The sequence below is a fragment of the Cololabis saira genome, chromosome 10, assembly GCF_033807715.1.
Source record: "Cololabis saira isolate AMF1-May2022 chromosome 10, fColSai1.1, whole genome shotgun sequence".
In the NCBI taxonomy this organism is placed as follows: Eukaryota; Metazoa; Chordata; class Actinopteri; order Beloniformes; family Belonidae; genus Cololabis; species Cololabis saira.
Genome location: NC_084596.1, coordinates 23,677,617 through 23,700,569, shown reverse-complemented (window position 1 = coordinate 23,700,569; position 22,953 = coordinate 23,677,617). Strand labels below are relative to the sequence as shown.

Genomic DNA, 22,953 nt, shown 5'->3' with positions numbered 1-22,953 from the left:
CTGTGATGGTAGCAGCCCCATAATTCATGGCTGATGGCTTGGCTAGAGAGAGGAGGGGGATGATGTGCTCTTCCTCTCCTAAGTCAGATAGCAGCAGGAGCAGGCATGGGAAGGTGAGACCAAAGAATCAGTAGCTCTAGGTCTGTAAACTTTAAGGGGTCCAACAGACAAAGTAAAAAGAATAAGGACAGTTGCATGAGCACAAGATAAAAATATAATGTGGAGCACACACACAAGTAAAGAGATAAGACTCAACCACAGTATTTGACTCTATGTTGTTGCGTTTTTTAATCTTTAAAGTACGTTTTCAAAGCTTGTATGAAGTTATTTCTCCTTAAATCATGACAGTAAAGTTTCTATTTACTGTATGCTATCATTATCTTACCTTACACTATTGAAATGTATTATACATCCATATTTGTCTGCTTTTCACAACATTGGGCATTAGATAAGCTATTTCATTTGAATTTTTTTTCCGCTAATTTTCAGTTTTAGATCCTGCAGTTCTTTTTTTGTCTGAAACAGTTGGACATAATCAAAGGGAGTGGAGCCAGAAAAGGTCAGAAGAGTGCAATACTCACTCCAGGAAAGCACTCAAGAGTTTGTTTTGATGTTAATGTTGTATCCTGAGAGCAACTGCACAACTGTTTTTCAAAGAATACTGCAGTATATTCTTCATGCACAGTATTTTCTGCACTTTGAATTGAGGATGCCTAAATATCTAAATCAGCTTTAAACATATACGACTAATATGTAGCGACATATGCTTAACAACTGATTATATTGCTCAAATGTCCACTCTTTGTGAGTGTGTAGCTGTGTTAGAGGGAGAGAGAGAAACAGGCTAGTGAGTATTTCTAAACAGTGTACCATCCTGCCACCATGTGGCCTTTTTGAATTGTATTGCATTTATTAGAGATACAGGACACTTCTTAGTATGATTTTGATAAACTGCACGCAAACAGTTTTGCTTTCATACAGGACTGTCTCAGAAAATTTGAATATTGTGATAAAGTTCTTTATTTTCTGTAATGCAATTAAAAAAAAATGTCATACATTCTGTATTCATTACAAATCAACTGAAATATTGCAAGCCTTTTATTGTTCTAATATTGTTGATTATGGCTTACATTTTAAGATTAAGATTCCCAGAATATTCAATTTTTTTGAGATAGGATATTTGAGTTTTTTAAAGCTGTAAGCCATGATCAGCAATATTAAAATAATAAAAGGCTTGCAATATTTCAGTTGATTTGTAATGAATCCAGAATGTATGACATTTTTGCATTACAGAAAATAAAGGACTTTATCACAATATTCTAATTTTCTGAGACAGTCCTGTATTTAAAAAAGTGAGATCTAATTAGCCATCTTTAAATAGTTTAGTAATAGTTTAGTATTCACATCAGATACACAGGCTGAGAACCTGGACAACCTTTTTTAATGTTTCTTTCATCACCGTTTTTAAAATAAGAGACATTTTAAGGACATGTTTTTTTTCCATCAATATGTAATAATGGAATAAAGTGCCATTAAAAGACCAGCATGTGAATTGTTGTGAAGATTTATTTAAATCTGTCTAACAACCAAGTCGGAGCTCTTTACATGTTGTTCTGAACCCAAAATAGACACTTGTGAGTAATTTGTATATGCCTCTACAGATTTGTTGAAAATTGTCAGCAACAGCAACCTTCTATATTTCCATTACTCATCAGCCTCAGATAGTACAGTCGAAGAGAAGAGAAGAGAAGAGAAGAGAGAGCTTCTCATACAGCTAAGCAATACTCAGAAAGAGAAGAGCTGGGCATAAGTGGATGGCTCAGACTCCTTAGGTATATGAATGAACCCTATGTCCTCTCGCTTCTGTTAAAAAAAAAATATTGCTGAGTTAAAAGATTCTGCTTTAAATAAATGATTCATCAGCTTTTATCGTTACAAAGCTGTCACGGCCAAAGTTATCTCCTGTATAATTTGCCATCAACATCATTGAGGTCTCCTCTGTATTAACCTCCCAACAACCTGTGCAGTAAGATGCCATGATCTACAGTGTCAAAAGCAGCACTGAGGTCCAGTAGAACCAGTATGGACACTAATCCCTTATCTGAGACCATAAGAAGGTCATTCATGACTCAAATCAGTGCTGTCTCAATGTGATATGATGCATTATGATATGATGGCACCTTTAGGTATCTCCACTTTGAGAATAAAAAAAGTAAACCGGAGCTCAGACACTGAGATGTGTTAAAATATGGCTCCTGTCTGATGTAGAGGTGAATTTTACTTGCATTGGGGAAAAAGAGTTGTCTTCACATTCTAAGCCAAGATGTCCTGCAACAGGAAAACAAATACAAGTAAAGCAGTAATCGTAGCTCCAGCTCAAAATAACAATAATGACAGCAAGCGTAAAATAAATTTGTAAAAACATCTCAATATCATTTAAAGAACTAAATTAAAGGGCAATGTACTAGAGCCACTGTCCCCATCTGGTGGCTAAAATTAAAAAAGTTAAAACTAAATGGCAGATGCCAACTAACATCAGCCTAAAACAGCCCTGAATGCAGTAATGATTTTTACCACACTCTCTCTGCAGCCCCATGAGTAGATGTCGTTATTCTGAGAGAGCACTATGTGGTTGTCTCCACGTGAAATCTGCAGAGGAAGCTGCTCAAAAACATTTCAGAAGAATTGGCCCAGCTTTATCCTTTGCAGGGTCACAGGGGTCTGCTGGAGTCTATCCCAGCTAATTTTCAGGCGAGGGGCAGGGGTTCACCCTGGACAGGTCCAGTCCATTGCAGTATATATATAAAGTGGATTGCAGAAATAAATAAAAAATTTACATGTCCACTCAATTGTGCTAGTATTACGGTAAATTGTGTTTTTATTTAGTAAAAAATTGCTGCATTAGCAGTGTACTGTAGTGGTAAATGGCAAATGATTTACACTTAAACTTAGCGTCCTCTTTAACCTTGTTTTGACAGTGCTTTCCTTGCAGCCATTCACTTAAACTTAATGTGGCGCTCCTTATTCTATACTATATCTTCAGGTTGCCAGAATACTGAATAAGAAGACATGATTCACAGTTTTGGAGGTGTATTTTTAAGAACTGGGAATATTAACTTGCAAGTACCTTACTCCCTCTAAAAGACTCATAGAGTTCTCACATTGGAAGAAACGTAACGTCAGAAATTGTGCATTATCCTGCCAGTGGAGGAGGCATTATGGGACATACAGTATGATCGGATTTTATTTACTTATTGATTCACCTATTGGGATCCTATGTAGTATGTTCCCCCATAGTTATATGTTTTTCTTTTATTCCTTAAAAAAAAAAAAAAAAAAAATCAGCTAAGTGCATTTATTTTACTTATTTGAGATCATGTTGCTTTCTGAGGATAGGATAAGACTCTGCCAGACAGGACTGGAGGAGAAAGTGTGGGTAGTTTGACACTAGATGTCAGTCTTTGCAAATCAGCTGCAACCTGTGGAGTGAATGTCAGTTTAATAGAAGTCTGAAAAGGGGTCATTTGAAAGTGCCACCAGTTTACTTCTGGATGTAATCAGTAATTATCTGTGATACACTAGAAATAAAACCTACATATACTTGTTTTTATCATACAATTCCCATGCATTTCAGCTCTTCAAACTTCAGTTCATTGGATGGAAGACATAAAGCAATGTGTGGGAGGTTATTGAAGGGGCTGATGAGTCAATATCACAGATTGAAAAATAACAGCAACCTGTGGGAAACTATGAGCTCACACAATATTAAGTACCTCTTCACACTCAAACACTTAATCTTTATTGTACTGTACATCAGTCTTAAGGCATTTATTCACTACTCATTGTAGGAGTTTATGAACAGAGGTGGTTTCAGCAAGTCTCAGAGTGCAGGCTTTCACCCCTGAATCTTGGTTGCAAGGGCAAAGACATGCATTTTCCATTTGGTAAAATTACACTGAAATAACCCATAATAATTCCAGATCAGCATGATGATTCTGCTTTCATTTACTGTCATGTCTACATGATTCTTTAGTGGAAACATCCACTTAGAATGGCTGTCTGCTTCATCCGTGGACGGTTTACCTCCCTGCCGACTCTCTGCCACGACCGTTCCTCAAACACAACTCCCCAATCTCTGTGATATGAAAGACTTCCACTGGCTAGAAGTTGTCTGGAAGAGACAATAATATCTGTAGACAAAGCATTTTCTGAATTAAAAATACAACAACATCAACTATCTGTTTTGGGTAATTAAGAACAAAAACACAAAACAATCTAAACATCCATGCATTCATTCTTATTAAATTCTGAAAATGGGATATTACTTTATTGAATAGTTAGTATTCAGTGTGCATTTAATAGCAGTTAATGTGATAATGGGGGTAATAAGAGATCTAATTAACAACAAGTCCAACAATGACCTATAACAGGCCTTTGCAGACGAGCTGCTTCTGCTTGACTATTGTCAGGGGCTTCAAGTGTCTGTCTGCACTGAAATGTTGGGAACCTCTTCTCCCTTGCGTACCCCACTGACCCAGATTTCAATTGTTTTCTCAATGAGACAATGGGAGAATTGGTTTTATAACCGAACACAATACCTGAGTGTTGTTCCACACGACAGTTGTGAAGGTTCTCGTTGCAGTGTGAGCTTATGCCATGTATTTTTTTTTATATTTTTATGACACCACAGTTGTAAAATATCAGCAAAGTTGATCCCTAAAAGACTTTTTTAAGCTTTTTTAATTTAAATTATAAATAAAAGAAACTGAACTACACTTCATGTAACCTCACTGGGTTTGAACTTTTGGTTGTCGTGGGAATGTTTTGATCTAAATAACCCTCATAAGTACACATGAAATACCTCCATTAATAGATATTAAGCAATAAAACTGCAGCTTTTGTGTGTTGTTTGAATGGTGTCTAAATGTATTTATTATCTTGATTTTAGAATTTTCAATAAAATAGTCTTCATGCTTCTTTTTACCCTAATTTACAGATCTAATTAAATTGATTTAATGGCAGTAAAAAAGCTTTAGATTGAAGTGAATCAACTGACCCCTACAGTGTGATGGGTAATGAAGCCAGAAGATAAGGCAGAACATCACGGCAGTGGACACTGACACAGGTTGGCAGAGGAAAAAAAGACAGTACTCTATGCTCAGCGGAGAGATGAAGGAAGAGTGGGCAGAAGGCAAATTAATCAAAGGAGATCAAAGGCAAATGGATGGAGAGAGGGGGGAAAATGAAAGAGCGCCGCTCGTTTGTCCCATGACGTTCCCGCTCGGCTCTGCATGAGCTTGTTCTCAGATCTCACAACCATTGTGCCAAACGGGTGCAAGGAGGGGGCCAGGGCACAACAAAACAAACACGCATTAACAAATGTCTAAGAGCAAGGCTTTAAATGAAAGTTAACTTTAGAAGTTGTTTTTTTTTTTACTTTTCAAATGAAGACTCCTCCAAAGTCTAAAGCACTCTTCCTCATGCTTTTAAAAATACGCCTGAGAGGTTCAAATCAAAGTCATCTCAACTTTTTTCTTTGTGTTGGAAGACATATATGTGCCATCCAGAAGGCTTCATCACCTCAAACCTAATGGTGGGAAATTCCTGACCTTTAAGCTGCTGATGCTGTTCAGGTCAAGTGGCTTTAACAGCTTGTAGGTCCAGAACTCCCTCCAGTCAGTTTGAACTGAGGGAGTTCCTGGATGGCAGGTGAAGCAGCGTCAAGAAGCAAGAGAAAAGTATACTGTGTATATTTAGTTTTTTACTTTTTATCATATATCAAAGTATTTGAACTTCAACTGTAATGTCAGCACGGTCACACACAGACTAATGCAGTGTGATGTTGTCTGCGTGAACTCTGTCAGAGTTGGTTCGCGGCGGCACTGGACGTCTCTTTTTGATGGTGCTCCGTTAGTTCCAGCCACTGCTCCTTTCTATCGTCTGCTGGCTCAAACGTGACCATTTAGGGGTTAGTGGTCAGTAAAGATTTCTTTCTGCCTCCATCCAGACAGTAACCGTTCCCCTGTCTGTAGTCTGTGAATGCTCAAAACATCTTGGTATGCATTATTATTATAATTTCTTACAGCGGCTGGCTATTTAAATGTTTATACTCCAGAGCTGATGTAACATAACATCAAAGTAGCATGCACTTTTCACAATAATAGAATGGCACCTTGTTTTATAAACTACTACACAGCTCGGGTTGCTCTTCAGTCTTTGATTTAGTAGAAAACTTTTAGAATAGGTTCAATAACATGATTGTTTCTGACTCATTTTAAAGCTTGTATGAACTGGAAAAATGTTTATATCATAACTGTGAGACAACCGGTTCCTTTTGATGATCCTTCCAAGTGTCCTTTTTGGCTGTGTACCCGTGGAGCTGTTGCTGGCACGCAACAATAGTCACACATTTTGGAATTGTCAAATGTCAGGATTTAGAAACTGTCCTGTCCTGTCTGTCCTGTTCGGTGGCATTTTCACCTTATCCTCGCACAATTATGTAGATGGGATGATAACCATCAATAAGAGGCAGGAGATGTCCAAAAAGTTTGAACTTGTTCAATAAATGATTTCTTTTTATGTTCTTGAGCAGTGTGTTACTGTATCTTTATGTAACAAAAGCAGAGTTCAGCAGAGAAAGACAAAAGTGATGTGAACTGACAATATTTTAATGGGGGGGATAAAAGACTGTAAGTGATCAATGGTGGCGGCAGCCAAGTGATGCCCGGGGGACGGCTTTGATGTGGGCATCCTCAGAGGGACACCAGGGACAATGCCCTCTTTGAGGGGCACGAATGGCAGACACTTCCCTCTCCCTCGCTCCTGCTCTCTCACACTCGGGCTCCCTGTGTGTCCCACTCACTCCGTTCATGCTGTGACTCTTCGCTTCAGACACCGACTGACGTCCCTCTTGCTCCAAATTCCTCCACCCCGGTATCACATCAGCACATATCCTTATCTGCATAAGTTTCTCCCTCTTCCTCTCACAGTAATTAATTCAAACAACACCCCTTTCCCTGCTGCTCAGCCAATCCCTCTGCTCACCCTCTTCCCCCTCCCAATCTGCATCTATCTCTCTCCCTCTCTCTCTCTCTCCCTCCCTCTGTTTCCTTTCATAGAACCAAACCTCTTTGTGATGTCCAGCCTTGGCAAGTTGCACCCGATTTGCTGTCACAGTCTTAATGAATTCATCTGTTTGTGTATTGGCCATGGGAGCACCTCGCCCTCCCCTCCCCTATCCCGGTCCCCCTCCCTCCTACTGGGGTTCCCTTGGGGACTCTATATATTCCAGGGACCACTTCAAGCATCTATTGTTCCTCTAAGTAAATTTGCAGACAGATGCCCAGCACCACTGTGTGGGAGAGAGCCCAGAGAGTCAGGAGGAGGGACACAATTCATAATTGCACAGAGCCACCAGACAATACGGACGTGGAAACCCTGCGGACCAGCCTCATCTCCGGCGCGGCTGCATCCGCTTTGGTCATCCCACAGGTGTCTCGCCTGTCCTTCTGTGACCGCTGTGGAGCGGAGGTCTGATGCTCTGACATCATGCCGCTGCTCATATCCCTGTTGCTGATGGGGTTGGACTGCTTGTTGGGTGCCCCGGCTGGTAGAGAGGTCTACAGGATGCCCCAGAGTGCACTCAAAGGTACATATGCTCAAATTACACAAGTTCTTCATCATTTCTCAGTTATTTCAATGACAGAAGTCACAACTGTAATAAGTAAGCGAGTATTACAGTAACTGTCACTATTCGTTGGAAATCTGATGTTGGCAATTGAAGCTGAGTTTTAGATGCATCCCCACAGATGGAGACATTCACTAAAGCTCTTCTTTACTTCTTTATTGACCGTCATTACATTTATTTTCATTTCACATATTTTAGCTAAAATGATGATGATGCTGTAATCCTGCAAACGTTGATATCTCCCTAGGAGTTAAGTTTCCCAAACATCTGGTGACCCCAGAGATCCCAGAGGTTTGCCATCACCCTGTTTTCTTATTGCAGGCACTACAGATGCTTAAATGTCTCACAGATTATCAACTGATTTTCAACAATAAAATAATTAATCCAGCACATTCATATTAAGAATAATGAATATTCAGCAGCTTTGTTCAAAAAAAGCAGAGAATAGTTGCATTTACTGTAAAGAAACTTGTCAAAACCAGCACCAGAGCTCAGTGTGGAAGTGTGGAGAACAGCAGATATTTCATACAAGCAGCTGGTAGTGGCAGCGTTGAGTGTAGCCTGACTCAACGTGGGACGCGGGGTCCCAGCCTCCCCATGCCTGCCAGCCGGTGCCCTCAAGGCTGGTCCCAGCCTCTGTCCGCTTAGCCCTGCACGGCCTTCTAATTAAGTCTTCAATCAGCATTGTTGTTGTTAGTGGCCGGTCCTGTGATGTAGTGCAGCACAGAGGGGGGGCTGCAGGGTCAGCGGCCTGATTGAAGTGTGTCTGTAGAAGCTTCACCAGCACGCTGAGCGTGAGCTAGCTTCCCTAAAAGGCTGCCAATGAGCTCGGAAACCAGCATGAGAAAAGGGGGCAAGTCACACGCCCACACAGCAGAAAGCTACAAATACTCACATACGTACTGAACAAGGTGTTCCCACTGCAGATGGCAGCTTTCATGCGGTGAAATACATGCACTTGCTTTCATCTGCTGACAAAATTATTTTTATCCAAATTTGGAGATTACGTTAGAATTAAAAAAATTTGACTCAGTACAACCATCTGTAAATGCATCAAAAGTCTGTTACTCTTTCAACTGGTTTTAGTTTAGTTACACAGGCAGCATATTTTTGTTACATACATTTGCCTTATGTGGCGGCGTTTCAGTTCGGCAGTATTTTTATATCAATGTCACCCAATTATGTGCTGCTGTCGGTTTATATGTGCGTTTCAGTCTTACACTGCGCTGCCTTTGTTTCCTACTAAAGCTTTTCATTAATACGTTTTTAACTAACACATTTCTTTTCTTCCTGTCCTCTTACGCAGCTCTGTCAGATCGTGGGACGGTTGTTCTGGAGGCGGCCATGGCCAGTGCTCTTTCCACTCTTGAACATGCATCATCTGAGAGAAACCGGGCTGAGGCAAGCTGTCGGGGATGTGTACCCTGCCTGTTTCAGAACTGTGGAGAGCTGTCTGGGTCCTGCTGTAAGAACAATGTTATACTTTGGCCATCCTTGAAATGAAATGAAATAAAAAAATGAAAATCCTTGCATTGGTTTGTAATGCTTTCTTACTATGTTCATGACATCCAGATGTTTTTTTCTGCCCACCAGTTTCTCCCTCCAGTGCACTGTCAGAGCCCAGCTGTGATGTCATCAGTAAGGCTCAGAAGCTTCAAGATGAGGCGGAGCGGAGTTGGGCTCTGAGTCAGGCCTGTGCGTACTATCAGTACCGCTGCCCTCCGGGTGAGCTGGACAGCGAAAGCTGCATCAGGATCATGGGAGAGAGTTGCAGTGCCCGCGTCCTGCAGTGCAGCCTGCTTATCACCATGCAGAACCTGGAGCCTGCTATGCAGTCTCAGGCACAGGGTGAGGGCACACATCTGCACAGAATCACACTAATCAGTTGAATATTATCATGCCTTTCCTGACAGGATCATCTGTGAAGATGCATGACATTCACTTGCTCGTTGCTTGTTTTTGACCATCAATGTCTCTCTGTCCCCACAGCCGTGTGCGGTCAGAGGTCATTCTCAGTTCAAAACATCACACAGCCTCGCTCCCGGATAGTGGGTGGCTCTCCTGCGCCTCTGGGAAGCTGGCCCTGGTTAGTTAACCTGCAGCTCGATGGCGGACTGATGTGCGGAGGGGTGCTGGTGGACAGCTCCTGGGTGGTCACGGCTGCGCACTGTTTTGCCGGGTAAGTAGGCCCGTGCCACTAGTTGATTAGTTCATGGCGTTCGGCATCATTGTACTTTATCTTCACCCTTTCACTTACATGTTTTCTTATTATTTCTAACTTTACAGCAGCCGTAGTGAGAGCTACTGGACGGCTGTAGTGGGCGAGTTTGACATCACCAAGACTGACCCCGATGAGCAGGTTCTCAAAGTGAACCGAATTATTCCCCATCCTAAGGTAAAAAACGTATTTATCTTTAGAGAAAAAAAAAACAATTATTCCAGGTGAACGATCAAAAAAGTCTTTTAAAATATCTAAAGATCCTTTAATTAAAAGTATTGTTTCACTCTCCTGCAGTTCAATCCAAAGACATTTAACAATGATATTGCCCTGGTGGAGCTGACGTCCCCGGTGGTCCTGTCAGAGCATGTCACTCCTGTATGCCTCCCTTCGGACTCTGACCCCCCCACAGGCAGCCCGTGTCTGGTGGCAGGCTGGGGGTCCCTCTATGAGGGTGAGTGGAGGATGATCGTCAAGGAAACGTAAATATTTCTGTGTGTTTCATTTCCCTTTGACTGACTGATTGATTTATGTAATGACTTTTTTTATTTTGGAATATTGAACCATTTCCATATTCAATATCTCAGAAAGTGTGCTATTGCTGACCAAGGTTTTGTTATGATAATACAAAGTTAATTCATAATTTTAAATGATAACAAGGGAGTAGTAACACTGTCTTTCTGTGTTTTTTTTTTGTCCGCCCAGATGGCCCTTCAGCTGATGTGGTGATGGAGGCCAAGGTGCCCCTGCTGCCTCAAAGCACCTGTAAAAGTGCTCTTGGCAAAGAACTTGTCACCAACACTATGCTTTGTGCTGGCTACCTTTCCGGGGGCGTAGACTCTTGTCAGGTGTGCAAAAAAGCATCATTTTTAAGTTGTAGTGTCCTTATTTTCAGATCTCAGTTCGTATTTGCTGAACTGTTTGTTAGCTTTGTGAAGACATTGAACTGAAATCTATTCATTTCATTTCAAAATATCATAAACTCCCTGAATCTTGAGAAAATGTTGCTTTTTCTACAGGGAGATTCTGGGGGCCCGCTGATATACCAGGACCGAATTTCTGGTCGCTTCCAGCTCTATGGCATCACCTCCTGGGGAGACGGTTGTGGGGAGAAAGGCAAGCCTGGAGTATACACACGGGTGTCTGCTTTCTCTGACTGGATTCAGGCTGAAATTCAAAGTAAGTTTCAAGAAACAGTAATGCAGCAATCTTCTGATGTCTCTTGAAAACTTATTTTGACTGGTTTGCAAAATGTAGTACGCCATGTCCAAATACAGAAATACTGACATCACTTACACAATCAATTCCTATTTTAAGAGTCATTTGGGAGTCGGGAGCCAACGTGTTCAGAACTCCTAAAAACAACTGAAATGACAGAAGAGGAACAGAGGTCAGAGTTTGGCTCCTTGTGTCGCTTTTATACCCTGACCTGTCCACCTGGTCAGTCTGCCAGCACCTGCAGCCGGATGGCTGAGGACAAATGCCTCACCCGCTTCAAGAAATGCCGTGAGTGCTCTGATTGAACGTCTCAGCATTATGGTTGTACAACAAACATTTTGTTTGCTGTTTGTGTTTCTGAACTCTTGTTCTCTCCCTGTCACACAGAGTTGCGTTCATTCTTGCAAACCCTGTTGGACTTGCTCCAGAGGGCCGAGGACTACATCAGGGACAAGGTGGACTTGACTTTCTTCACACAGACCCTGCCTCAGCTTGTGGAGCATGTGTACAGCACAGCTTTCTCCCACACCAGAGAGAGGAGAGACCTCGCCCTGAGCCATGGTCTGGCACAGATAAAAGGTACAGGATTGACAAATAACAGCACAGTCTGCATAATGAGGCCTGTTTGGGCAAGAATGAATGAATGAATGAATGAAAATATATTTATTTTGGTCAGGTCATTCTTAATGTAGACAGCAACTGAAAGCATTAGTTCACAAAAAAAAAAGAAAAAAAAAGAGAGACCTAACCGAAAAGGAATAGGCTGAAGCTATTGCTTATTTACGCCTACCCTTCTCACATGATCAACTTATTCAGATCAAACATACAAAACATAGTACAAAAAATAAATCATATTGTTTACACAATCCCAAACATAATTCCGTAATAGTATCATCTACTGGATCCCTCATATTTTTCAAACACATTTAACTTATGAATGAAGAATGCAAAAGCTCATTTAGCTCCTGTGGTGTGATACAGCACAGCATTATCTTATGGAATAGACTTGTGTTGCTTTTGTTGGGGCACTGTTTTAACTATTGTTTCATTACACACAGAACATCTGGGTGGAGCAGTAATGCCAGCCGAGCAGGCTCCCTCCTATACTGCACCAGCTTTATTCAAAGATGTCGGACCGTCTTTGGATGAATGGGAGAAATACTTGAGAAGCGTGGCGGATGATATGGATGAAGGACGAACCGATGGATTTGCAGACATGTCTGCAACAAGAAAACTTGAGGAAAACCTATTTCTACAGGTAGATTATTAAGTTAAATTTGCAATGTGAGCATATAAAGATGATCTATAAGAAACATTTAAACTTAAATTTAGTTTCAAAGCTAACTTGTTTGTTGAGAATGTTGGAAGATATACATGAAACTAATGTAAATAGGGCACAAAATAGCTCAGCATTGTTTAACATTATTGGACAATAATACAGAATGATGATTTGTTTTAGCTTGAGCAAGTGTTGATCTTGTGGTTTGTCTTCCTGTGGATTCATCTTGTCCTGATCTTAATATTTATGTGGATTTGTTCATGTCATTGACAAACACAGGATTCCTCGGTGCAACAGCTGACAGGACAATATCAGACTGTAATTTCTGCCCTTCATTCCAAACTGGGCTCTCGAGCTGCTCCTCCTCTCCTGCCCTTGGACCCGGTCTTCCTCCAGGATAGGTCACCAAGCGAACTACTTTCTGCCACGCTAACACCCGTCCAGTCCCAGGAGCCGAGGGAGCCTTGGTCACTTCTGACAGCCTGGATGGGGGATATTGAAAAATTAAGGATCCAAGATGAGACTGTGGCAGAAGATGAGTCAAAAAGTGAAACCAGATCCAGAAGAGATGCTGCTCCTGTTGTGAAGAGGAGCACCAGATCAGGGGATTTTCTATTTGTTGAGAATGCAGATGGAGTAGAAATAAAATCTTCGAAATTGCCATTCCCAGAACTTACAACCCGTACAGTCCAAGTCCTCAACAGTCCTCACAAAAAAACTTCTAATCCTAGACAAGCTGTAAAGCTCTTAAGTCTTCACAGAAAATACAGGAGCCTTCTGAACAAGAGGCAAACACCAGGTGGCAGTGGGAAAAGTACGCGCAAACCTTTACAAAATAATCTATACTGTATTAGTTCACAGGTGAATATATTTGCAGAACTAAAACATTTATGTTTTTCCCTGCAGTTTGTCCTGGATTGAAAGAGTCTTCACTGCAGGTCGGCCAAATCAGAGACTCTTACAGCTGGGTGTTGAACATCCCAATCAAGAATTTGCGCATGAACTTCCAAGAGGTAAACTCCTGTACATAAAGATCTTATGAGAACTAACTGTACTTTCAGCATGTCCAAATTACAAGACTGGATGATTCACAACTCTTACTGGGCCTCTCTTTTCTTTAGGTGTTAGTCGATCTGAGCTCCAAAAACGATAGAGGCCTTTACCAGGCACGGATCAAGGCTGTAGTGGGAGGACGGATGCTGACGTTCTACAGCCTTGTAGGCCTGGAGAACGAATCTTTCTACCGCAGTGTGCCGAGGATCATTGCTTTGGCACTGGATGCTCTTAAAGTTTAAGTTATACAGACGCATGAAAGCATTCAAACAAGAGACAACAACACAAAGCGGCCTGTCTTGTAGTTTGGAACTGTAACTCTATCCACAGAGAGATGCACATCAAGCAAACTCATGCAAACCGTTCTTCCTCTGACGTCTCTTGGAAAAGTGTTTTCCCCGAATGAGGTCCAACTTTGACTCTAAATGTTAAACATGAATGTATCGATCCAACTATTGGCCAACGTCCATGCCACAGCTTTTATATGTGGTTGGAGACGTGGGCTTGTCTAACTTATGAATCTGTACAAAATGATAAGTTATTCATATTGTCTTTTACAAAGGCTGAGCTTCATATGGAGCACATAGACTGTATATATTATTCATGTTATCTTTATTCCTGCAATATTTATTTGTATAGAGAAAGTCTTTGTATTTTTGTAAAGAAAATCTACATATAAATAAATTGCTATGAATGCTATGGCATACTGGGTTGAGCGTAATTTAATCATCATAAAGTAAAGAACGTGGTCAAATGAGCCGACAGTAATGCTGTTTTATCCTGAGGTATTTTTCCACTGCACTTAGCCACGCCATACTCTCACAAGCACAATTTTCTGATTGGCCTATGTCTGTGACCCCACTCTGACCTCATTCATGCCACCCTCTAAGGGTGGAAGCTTTGCCATCAACACTGCAGCTGCTGTGTGGCGATGACGACAAAAGACCCTCTATTTTCTCTCCTTATTTCCCGGACAGGGTCCCACAACTAAATAAATCTTTTTAACCTCTCGTTGTGTGTCGTTAGGCAGAATTTTGTAAGTGTAGAGAAAATTACTGTATGAGTAACAGATCAGCACATCTTTGCAATGTGATGATTGACTGATAAAACCAAAGTAATTTGCCACTTCTAACTTCTAATCTTATATAAGATATGTAGGGATTTACACCTGAGCAAACATAAACATGTAGCTTTGTTGCAGCCCATCAACAGTTCTTTTAGGCATGTTGATGTGAATGAGTGGCTGGTGTGCTTTATAATGGCAAGCAATTTTTTTCCTGCACATACAAAGTAATAACATGTATATATGTATATATATATATATACATATACTTTTTGTTACTTACTGCAGTGCCTAATTTGCCCTCAAGGACTCAGTGTTACATTGTTCATGCAAACCCTTAAATGACAATAGCCAGGTGCAGGGAACAGGATTACAATACAGCATGGGAAACACTGGAGGGCAGCCATGTGAAGAGTGCAATGCTCGTACAAACTGTGTGTGTGTTGTAACAGGTGGCTATGGCTAGAAATACACATAACAATCATCAACTTCGCCACCCCTCCACTCTCATCCCCTCCTCTTCTATTCCGCCTTCCTATCAGCCCTGACTTCTGCTGTGAAGGGAGCAGTGACTCCACCTGTCCCTGTATTTGTGAGACCAGTGATTGCAGCTCAGACTCAGACTGCACTCCACAACGCACACACACACGCACACATACATACACACACAGAGATGGCTTCAGGACCTCAGCACTCCCTGCCACTCCTCCTAGGACTGTTCATGATTTCTGCCACGGGTAAGCACTCACAGTTCTGTCAGGGAGAAGTGATCTTATATCTTGATGGTTTTACACAACATTGACTAAATCAGTAAAATTAGATTTTTATTAAATTTCGGTCAGGATTAAACAAAGGTAATTCTTCAATGTTGCACGTAAAGAGCATATAAATTGAAATACCTTACCTAAATGCACATCTCAATGGGCATGGTAAAATACATTTTCGGCTTACGAATTTGTTAAAGACTTCAGGCTTCATTTGATATTACAATTATTGTAAGATCATTGCATGTCCCAATGATATTAACTATAATATGTTTAAAATCCTAAAACTTAAAACATAAATCAGTCAAAATCTGCATGATGCACAAGTTTGGTAAAAGTACAGCCACTTCATCAAGATTTCTGCTTGATTTGGTCAATTTGCCTTCCAGTTTCTAGCAGATGGGTTTCCTACTAATATTTGTTTCAACTGGATTTTTTTACTTGGCTTAGTGATTAGCACTCTTGCTTCACAGTAAGAAGGTTCCCGGTTTGACTCCCGGGCCTAGCAGGACATGTTCTGTGCATGTTCTCCCCATGCTTGTGTGCCTCCCACAGTCCAAAAATATGCATGCTGGGTTGATTGACGATTCTAAATTGTCCATAGGTGCAAGGTTGTCTGTCTGTATATGTGATGGACTGGCGACCTGTCCAGGGTGAACCCCTGCCTCTCGCCTGTAAGGAGCTGGGATAGGCTCCAGCAGACCCCAGTGACCCTGTAGACGGGTATAGAAAATGGATGGATTTTTACAGGCAACAAAATGCACTTCTTTATTCTAAGATGTCTTCATTTTCTATATTCCAAGAAGGTGAAAAAACAACTTTAACTTTGGTTAATATACTTGCAGGCCCTATCTCTATTTACAGGACACTTCAATGTTCTACTTTTTCATAAAGGAGTAAAAGATAAACATTGAAACAAATAACTGTTACTTCAGTAGAAGCTGCAGTAAAGGAAAGAAACAAAATACGAAAAGATAAAGCTTACATTTCTTACAACGCCACTAAAAGATTATTGAAGGTCTTTTCTTCAAAATCTTCGGTTCGTTCAAATCTCATTCCTCCAGTTTTCCAGTTTAAGCATTTTTAGGAAGAGGTCAAAATGTCCGAAAAATCAGGTTTATCATAAGGTACAGTATTAACCAGGAAATTGATATTTTAGATGACCCTGTAAAAGTACACAAGCAGAAATCTGTTTTTCTTTTACAGATGTTGCTGTGACGTACTAACGTCCTGCTGTGTCCTGTTTAGCTCCTGGAGCCAGGCAGCTTCTATAGATCTTGGCAGATATGTTTTGGGCTTTTCAGTTCATTTCTCTTTCTTCCTGATTTCTCTGTGGTGCAAAGCCTCAGCAGTCAACCTCGAGGCAAAGCTTTACAAGGAGTTGATGGAGGGCTACAACAAGAACGTCCGGCCCATGGAGGAGAGTGGAGACATCACCAAGGTCCTCATCAAGATGACGCTCACTAACCTCATCTCACTGGTGAGCTCAGCTCAGCCTTCTTATTTGTGTCTGTAGCTTCAAAGGCCTTTGAGTTAACAACTTACTCTCCTCAGAATGAAAAGGAGGAAGCCCTGACAACCAGCGTCTGGATAGAAATGGTAACGTCACACACACACACACACCTCATCTCCTGGATTTGTACACTGGTAAATCAGTCAAAAGACAAACCCAAGAATGTGTGTCTGCAGCAATGGTGTGACTACCGGCTCCGGTGGGACCAGCCCCCCAGATCACATCTGTACGGCAGCATCACATCTGAACTGCGTGTCCCCTCCAGAAGCATCTGGCTGCCTGACGTCGTACTGGAGAATAAGTGAGAACATCCTCCCAGACGTACGATTGTCAAAATATTGGCTCAGTCAGAAAACCCTTTATGTGCATGAATGATAAATTAATGATAGGCCTTTAATTAGATGATCACAAAGTCTAAAATTCAAATGTACATTTGTTTCTATTTTCTTAAACCACCATAAAAGAAAATCAATTAAATATAATGCAAAAGTTAAAATAAAAGTTGTCCAGCAAGGATTTTTAGCCATAGGATTTGACCTGCAAATCTAGGGGAAATCAAGATTTAGTGAATTATTTTATTTGACGTCAACCCTAGAGTTTGATAATCAATCTCTGCACAACTGAGAAGAATCGCAGGTCCTTCCTCCCCGCTGTCATCAGACTCCATAACCAGGACTGCTCTCAGTAGCTAACGGACAATAATAATAACATGTGCGACAACTAGATGTGCAATAATCATATGTGCAATATCCATGCAATACTGTTTTTATTTCCTTTGCACTATTTTTTTATCTTATATTTTTTATCTTTTTCATCTCCATTGCAATGTATATATTGTCCATATTTTGTAATTATGTATATCTTTTACTTTTTTACCTTTTTACCCCCTTCCCTGCATGTGTGTGTGTGTGTGTGTATGTTAAGTGTACTGCTGCTAACACGTGAGTTTCCCTATTGAGGGAGTAATAAAGGACTATCTTATCTCTTATCTTAAAACTGTTACACATAACAGACTTCCTAAATTGTTGTGAAGCTACTGTAACTAGTTTAGGGGAGGAAAAATTGTGACAGGCAGCACTTTGAATCCACAAATCTGTGTGCATGATATTTGCACTCGGCATGCTCGTGTACTTTCTGTGTAACAAACCTTCTCCTCTATCTTTCTGCTTTTCCCACATCTTCTCCAGTGTGGATGGAAAATTTGACGTGGCCCTTTATTGCAATGCTCTGGTGTCTCCTAACGGCTGTGTGTACTGGCTGCCTCCCGCCATCTACCGCAGTGCCTGCGCCATCACCGTCAACTACTTCCCCTTTGATTGGCAAAACTGCACCATGGTCTTCCGGTAAGTATATGAGTTTAACCACCTCACAACTAACACACAACCACCAACTACGGTTCTATAATAACCTTCGAAGAAATTTACTGACATTTACACACCAATCAATCGCGGTGGTTGTTGTTTAAAATTCTGGCCAATTAAAGTTTAATCCATATTATTGAATTAGCAGTTCTGTTTAAATGTACTGCAGAGTATAGAAAATAATTAAAATTGACTTCAAAGAAATATTATTGAACAATTGCAGCTGTGAGTAAATTTGACATTTAAATTCTAATTTAACAGATATATATTGGTGACTTGTTTCATTTCTACAAGGTTGTTTGAGATATAACTAGACTCAAGGACCCTGGGTGACACAGATAAAACATATTTTCATGACAGGCTGCTCTTTACTTATTAAGTAGAATCCAGTATGTGGTTAAGTTTCTTCAGTCATGGGTCCTTCTCACCAATCTGTCTTGTAAAGTAAAACTTTTTGCAGTGTTCGTTGTGGAGACAAACCTCATGTCCTGGCTCTCTGCTCAGCTCCCAGACGTACAGTGCCAACGAGATCGAGCTGGTTCTCAAGGAGGATCAAAACAGCACACTGGAGTGGGTGGACATCGACCCAGAAGCTTTTACAGGTATAGAAACTTCGGGAAGACAGATTTTGATCAAATGTGTAAACTACAAGCATTCAGAGGAGTTTTAAAACGCAAAATGGTGGGGTTTTTCTCTGTAGTTTAAAAAAGTATTTGACTGTGGTGGTTTCAGAGAATGGAGAATGGATCATCAGGCACAGGCCAGCCAAGAAGGTGACCAACCCTCAGTACACTAGAGATGAGCTGGAGTACCAGGAATTAGTTTTCTTCCTCATCATCCAGAGAAAGCCTCTCTTCTACATCATCAACATCATCGTTCCATGTGTGCTCTTCTCGTCCCTCGGCCTGCTGGTCTACTACTTACCTGCCAAAGGTTCTTATCCTCTTTTTTTGCATCTGTAAGACTGATCTTTTGTAGTCCCGCCTCTGTTAAACCATGATATTCCATCATACTGTACTTTGAAGGGTGAGCATTATGAGGCCGAGGTGATTTTGCATCTCAAGAGTGCATTTAGTGAACTTAACACAATGCAGTGTTTAACTTTACACCTTCTGCAGCCGGCGGCCAGAAATGCACCATGTCTATTGCATCTCTTCTGGGCCAGACTGTGTTCCTCTTCCTCATCGCTAAGAAGGTCCCCGAGACTTCAAAGGCAGTGCCTCTTATTGGAAAGTAAGTTTGAGTGAGTTTCATTCCAATAAGCACTGTTATAAAATCCGTGCAAAGAAACGTTATTAACCTCTGAATGCAGGTACCTGATGTTTGTGATGTCAGTGACCACTATGGTTGTGATGAACTGTGTGATCGTCCTCAACGTGTCCCTGAGAACCCCCAACACCCACATAATGACAGATAAAGTCAGAAAGGTGAGAACAAGTCCAAATCCTTGTTTGAACATCTTCTTTAGCGTCACATCTATTTGCCTCTTGGTTTCACTTTAACCCCGTGTCGTCCTCAGATCCTCCTCAACACCCTGCCTCAGCTGCTGAGGATGCGGATGCGACCCTGGATGCCTAACAGTGACAAAAGCCCCAAAACAGAAAATCGTAATATGCTTTCGGGAGACAGATTTTCCCGCAGACGTCAGAGCTCCATGACTCTCATCTCCAAGGCAGAGGAATATTCAATGAAAACGGCTCGATCTGAGTTCATGTTTGCCCAACGCAAAGAGAGAAATGGATTGGTGAAATCAGCGTTAGACGAACTACGTTAGTATTTGAAAGTGTTCAAGTATTCAAAACAGTGTGTTTCACTTTCGAACACAAATCCCAGGTTAATATTCATTTTGTCCTGCTTCCAGAGGACGGGCTGGTGGAAAGGTCAGCCGAGCAGCTCAGCGCCAGTCTGGCTCAGGCTTCTCCACAGCTGAAGCAGTGTGTGGCTTCCTGCAAACTCATAGCAGAGACTGCAAGACAGCAGAGCAACTTTGAGAGAGTAAGCTCATGCACACGTACTTTTGTTTATTCAATTTACTTTGGTGCTTCATCAAACATAATTGTAACTCTGCCGTCTCGGGTATTTCAAGTGGCCCACGGCCTCTTCCAGCCCTATGGCCCCCTGAGTCTCTGTCTGACATGATACAGTTTTCGTCAAGAAGTCAATTGAACAACAGAGAACCAAAACCAACACACAGACAAATTGACTACAAACAGTTCCTATAAACGGGGGACGCTTCCAACTCTGTGTCAGGGGACCCTGATGATGCGTCACTGGATTAAAAGTGAAAAATAATTAGCATATAATATAATCAATTGTATTTTATTACCTAATCTTAGGAGAATGAAGAATGGTTCCTGGTTGCCCGGGTGATCGACAGGATCTGCTTTATCGTCATGGCATTAGTGTTTTTCATCGGCACGATTGGCATCTTCCTGATGGGCCATTTCAACCAGCCACCGTCCTTACCTTTCGACGGGGATTCGAAAAAGTATCTTCCCCCATTAAATACTATTGGCAAGGTTCCTGGGGTGACCGGAGAGGAAACACTTTGATTCCACCTATTAACCAAAACTTGAGCTCTGTCAGCGTCTGTCAGGAGTTTATTGTGTATCTGTGAAACGTCTTTGTCTTTGTTTCTTTCTTTAATAAACGTCACCACAGTCAAACATGATGTAAATATACCAGATTAAAGAGAAATTGCTGTTTTTATATCAGACAACATTGTAAACAAGAAGGTGCAGATTTGTTATAATTAAAATAAAAAAGGACTGTATTTATAGACATAAAAACAAACAAAAACATAACTTTGTAATTCAAATAGTGCGAAAGACAAGATGTTATATGACAATTCATGTGATTGCAGGTTGGATCGTTTAAGATAAGTCTCAAAAATGAGGCATGTGAAATTAAAGAATTTATAAAACTTAAAATGCTAAGACTTAGAGCAATGGTATGATAATGTTCCAGTATGTAGTTATTTTCACTGACGTACAGCTTGTCCAAATGGGGTGCGTCTGTTTGGCGCCTCATTGTCCCCTCTAGTGGCGGAACCGTGAAGCCCTTTTTAAAAAAAACACACACACAAACAAAAACAGGAATAGTTTGGATTGATAAATCCTCAAAGTTCAATGATTTTCCATGCTTGTGAAATCAATAGCTTTTATTAATCAATTAGTTAATTTTATTAATTCCTCGTTGGGGATTAATAACATATTTTTGAATTTGGATTTATAATGTTCTTTTAAAAAGAACGAAATAAAAGAAAGAAAGAGTGATGCTAATGACTTACATAAGTGTCTTTCAGCCTTTAAATAGCCAATATCAAATGTGGGAATAAATAAATAAATCACAGAATGCAAATACATCTCAGTGGCACTGAGTGTAAAAAATAAATAAATAATGCCTTATTTCTTTGAAAATGTTTTCTGCTCATTACGCCAGTTACAAGCTTTGCTGAGTTTTAAATGTATTACATCATCTATCCATTCTGCACTCAAAATCATTAAGAGCAGAACTGTTTGGGAGACCAGTGCAGTCAAGGGAGAAGATTTGGTCCCATCACCATGAAAACATTGTTTTCTGTTTACATCTACTGCATACTATGCTTTGATACCCTTTTTTCCTCAGGCCAAAACACTCAGCTCTCCCTTGTACCGTCGCCCAGGCAGTCTCCTCTTAATGCCAAATGACTCATGTCTCATTAGTTTTATAACAATGACAAAATAGTACTTGATGTTGATCTTAATCTTGAAAAGTCCACAGTGGTTATTTATGAAGATAAAGTTACACCTGTAAAGCCAAAAAAAAAGAAAATATTATTAGTTTGTTGTTTTGTTTGTTTTTAATTACGAAAGTACTTCTTCACAGCAATGAATGATGTGATCCACAGGTGGGTGGATGTATGTGGATACGTCCTGTAAAGATCCATTATAATGTTCTGCAAAGAGTTAATGTTTTGTCACATACTGTAATAAAACTCTACACACTGCACTGTAACGTAAATTACAAGGAAGTGATTCCCCCTCAGTGTTGACCTCTTTCATTTGCTCAGTTTTATAAAACCAAAACTTGAGGCATTGCATAACAGAAATGAGGATCTAACACATGCCAAAGCCACAGTGTCACAATGCTGCAACATAAGAACACTGACAATTTCTTTTATAATCACACATGGAAAAACATGTCGGTACCGTTCAATTAAGGGTAAGAAATAAAAAAAACAACGGCCACTGAATCAACTTCAAAATGACAATGGTAACAGTAAATAACTTATGGAAAAGTAATTTCATTTGTTGCTGCAAAACCTTTTGAGTAAATCACTGCAATCATGTGACAGATCAGTATAGTCCAATAGTACACCAAAAGCAATGTCTGATTTCCATTACGTAATTGTTATTTATAATTACTTATGCCAGTTTCACGTTATTTCAGTGACCATTGAAGGTTTACACTTTCTTTAACGAAAAGGTACCAACAACTTTGTCCAGGATGTTCTCAATGCAATGTTGTGTTTTTAATCATCCTGAGGCGGACACCAAGCTCAGGGAGCTGCCAGTGCGGAGCAGGGACACCTCTGGCCTCCCACCAGAAAAACAAACGCAGCGCGTAGCCCCCCACCTCTGGATGCAGGATTTCAATTACATGGCTGAATGGTGCCTTTCTAGCACAACAAAGGGCAGATCCGGCTGGTTGGGATGGAAACGGAGTCAGGGTGAGACAGAGAGAGCTGGTGTGAGACGTCCAGAGAGACAAACGCTCAAAAAGCCAAACATTGCTACGTGAACGGTCTCACACACA

At 40.8% G+C, this 22,953-nt stretch overlaps 2 protein-coding genes across 2 annotated transcripts; both read left to right on the top strand.

Annotated features, from left to right (window-relative positions):
* Positions 1-7,348: 7,348 nt before the first annotated feature.
* prss56 (serine protease 56) lies at positions 7,349-14,072 on the top strand. The gene is made up of 14 exons (XM_061731102.1): positions 7,349-7,648; positions 8,994-9,152; positions 9,281-9,535; positions 9,677-9,866; positions 9,974-10,082; positions 10,203-10,359; positions 10,611-10,753; positions 10,925-11,084; positions 11,223-11,411; positions 11,511-11,702; positions 12,182-12,381; positions 12,682-13,216; positions 13,309-13,415; positions 13,524-14,072. The coding sequence occupies exons 1-14, from the start codon at positions 7,549-7,551 to the stop codon at positions 13,695-13,697; spliced, it is 2,670 nt and encodes an 889-aa protein (XP_061587086.1). The 5' UTR covers positions 7,349-7,548; the 3' UTR covers positions 13,698-14,072.
* A 1,095-nt stretch (positions 14,073-15,167) lies between these two features.
* chrng (cholinergic receptor, nicotinic, gamma) lies at positions 15,168-21,995 on the top strand. The gene is made up of 12 exons (XM_061731101.1): positions 15,168-15,255; positions 16,626-16,762; positions 16,837-16,881; positions 16,972-17,096; positions 17,983-18,138; positions 18,661-18,758; positions 18,889-19,089; positions 19,275-19,389; positions 19,469-19,583; positions 19,676-19,925; positions 20,018-20,151; positions 20,493-21,995. The coding sequence occupies exons 1-12, from the start codon at positions 15,192-15,194 to the stop codon at positions 20,706-20,708; spliced, it is 1,656 nt and encodes a 551-aa protein (XP_061587085.1). The 5' UTR covers positions 15,168-15,191; the 3' UTR covers positions 20,709-21,995.
* Positions 21,996-22,953: the final 958 nt, after the last annotated feature.

Excerpts from the sequence above, each read along its gene's own strand:
- prss56 (XM_061731102.1), top strand. The coding sequence starts at position 7,549 with ATGCCGCTGCTCATATCCCTGTTGCTGATGGGGTTGGACTGCTTGTTG. Across the intron at positions 12,382-12,681 it reads AGGAAAACCTATTTCTACAG|GATTCCTCGGTGCAACAGCT; the intron begins GTAGATTATTAA and ends TGACAAACACAG. Across the intron at positions 13,416-13,523 it reads TGCGCATGAACTTCCAAGAG|GTGTTAGTCGATCTGAGCTC; the intron begins GTAAACTCCTGT and ends TCTTTTCTTTAG.
- chrng (XM_061731101.1), top strand. The coding sequence starts at position 15,192 with ATGGCTTCAGGACCTCAGCACTCCCTGCCACTCCTCCTAGGACTGTTC. Across the intron at positions 15,256-16,625 it reads GTTCATGATTTCTGCCACGG|CCTCAGCAGTCAACCTCGAG; the intron begins GTAAGCACTCAC and ends TGTGGTGCAAAG. Across the intron at positions 18,139-18,660 it reads AACTGCACCATGGTCTTCCG|CTCCCAGACGTACAGTGCCA; the intron begins GTAAGTATATGA and ends CTCTCTGCTCAG.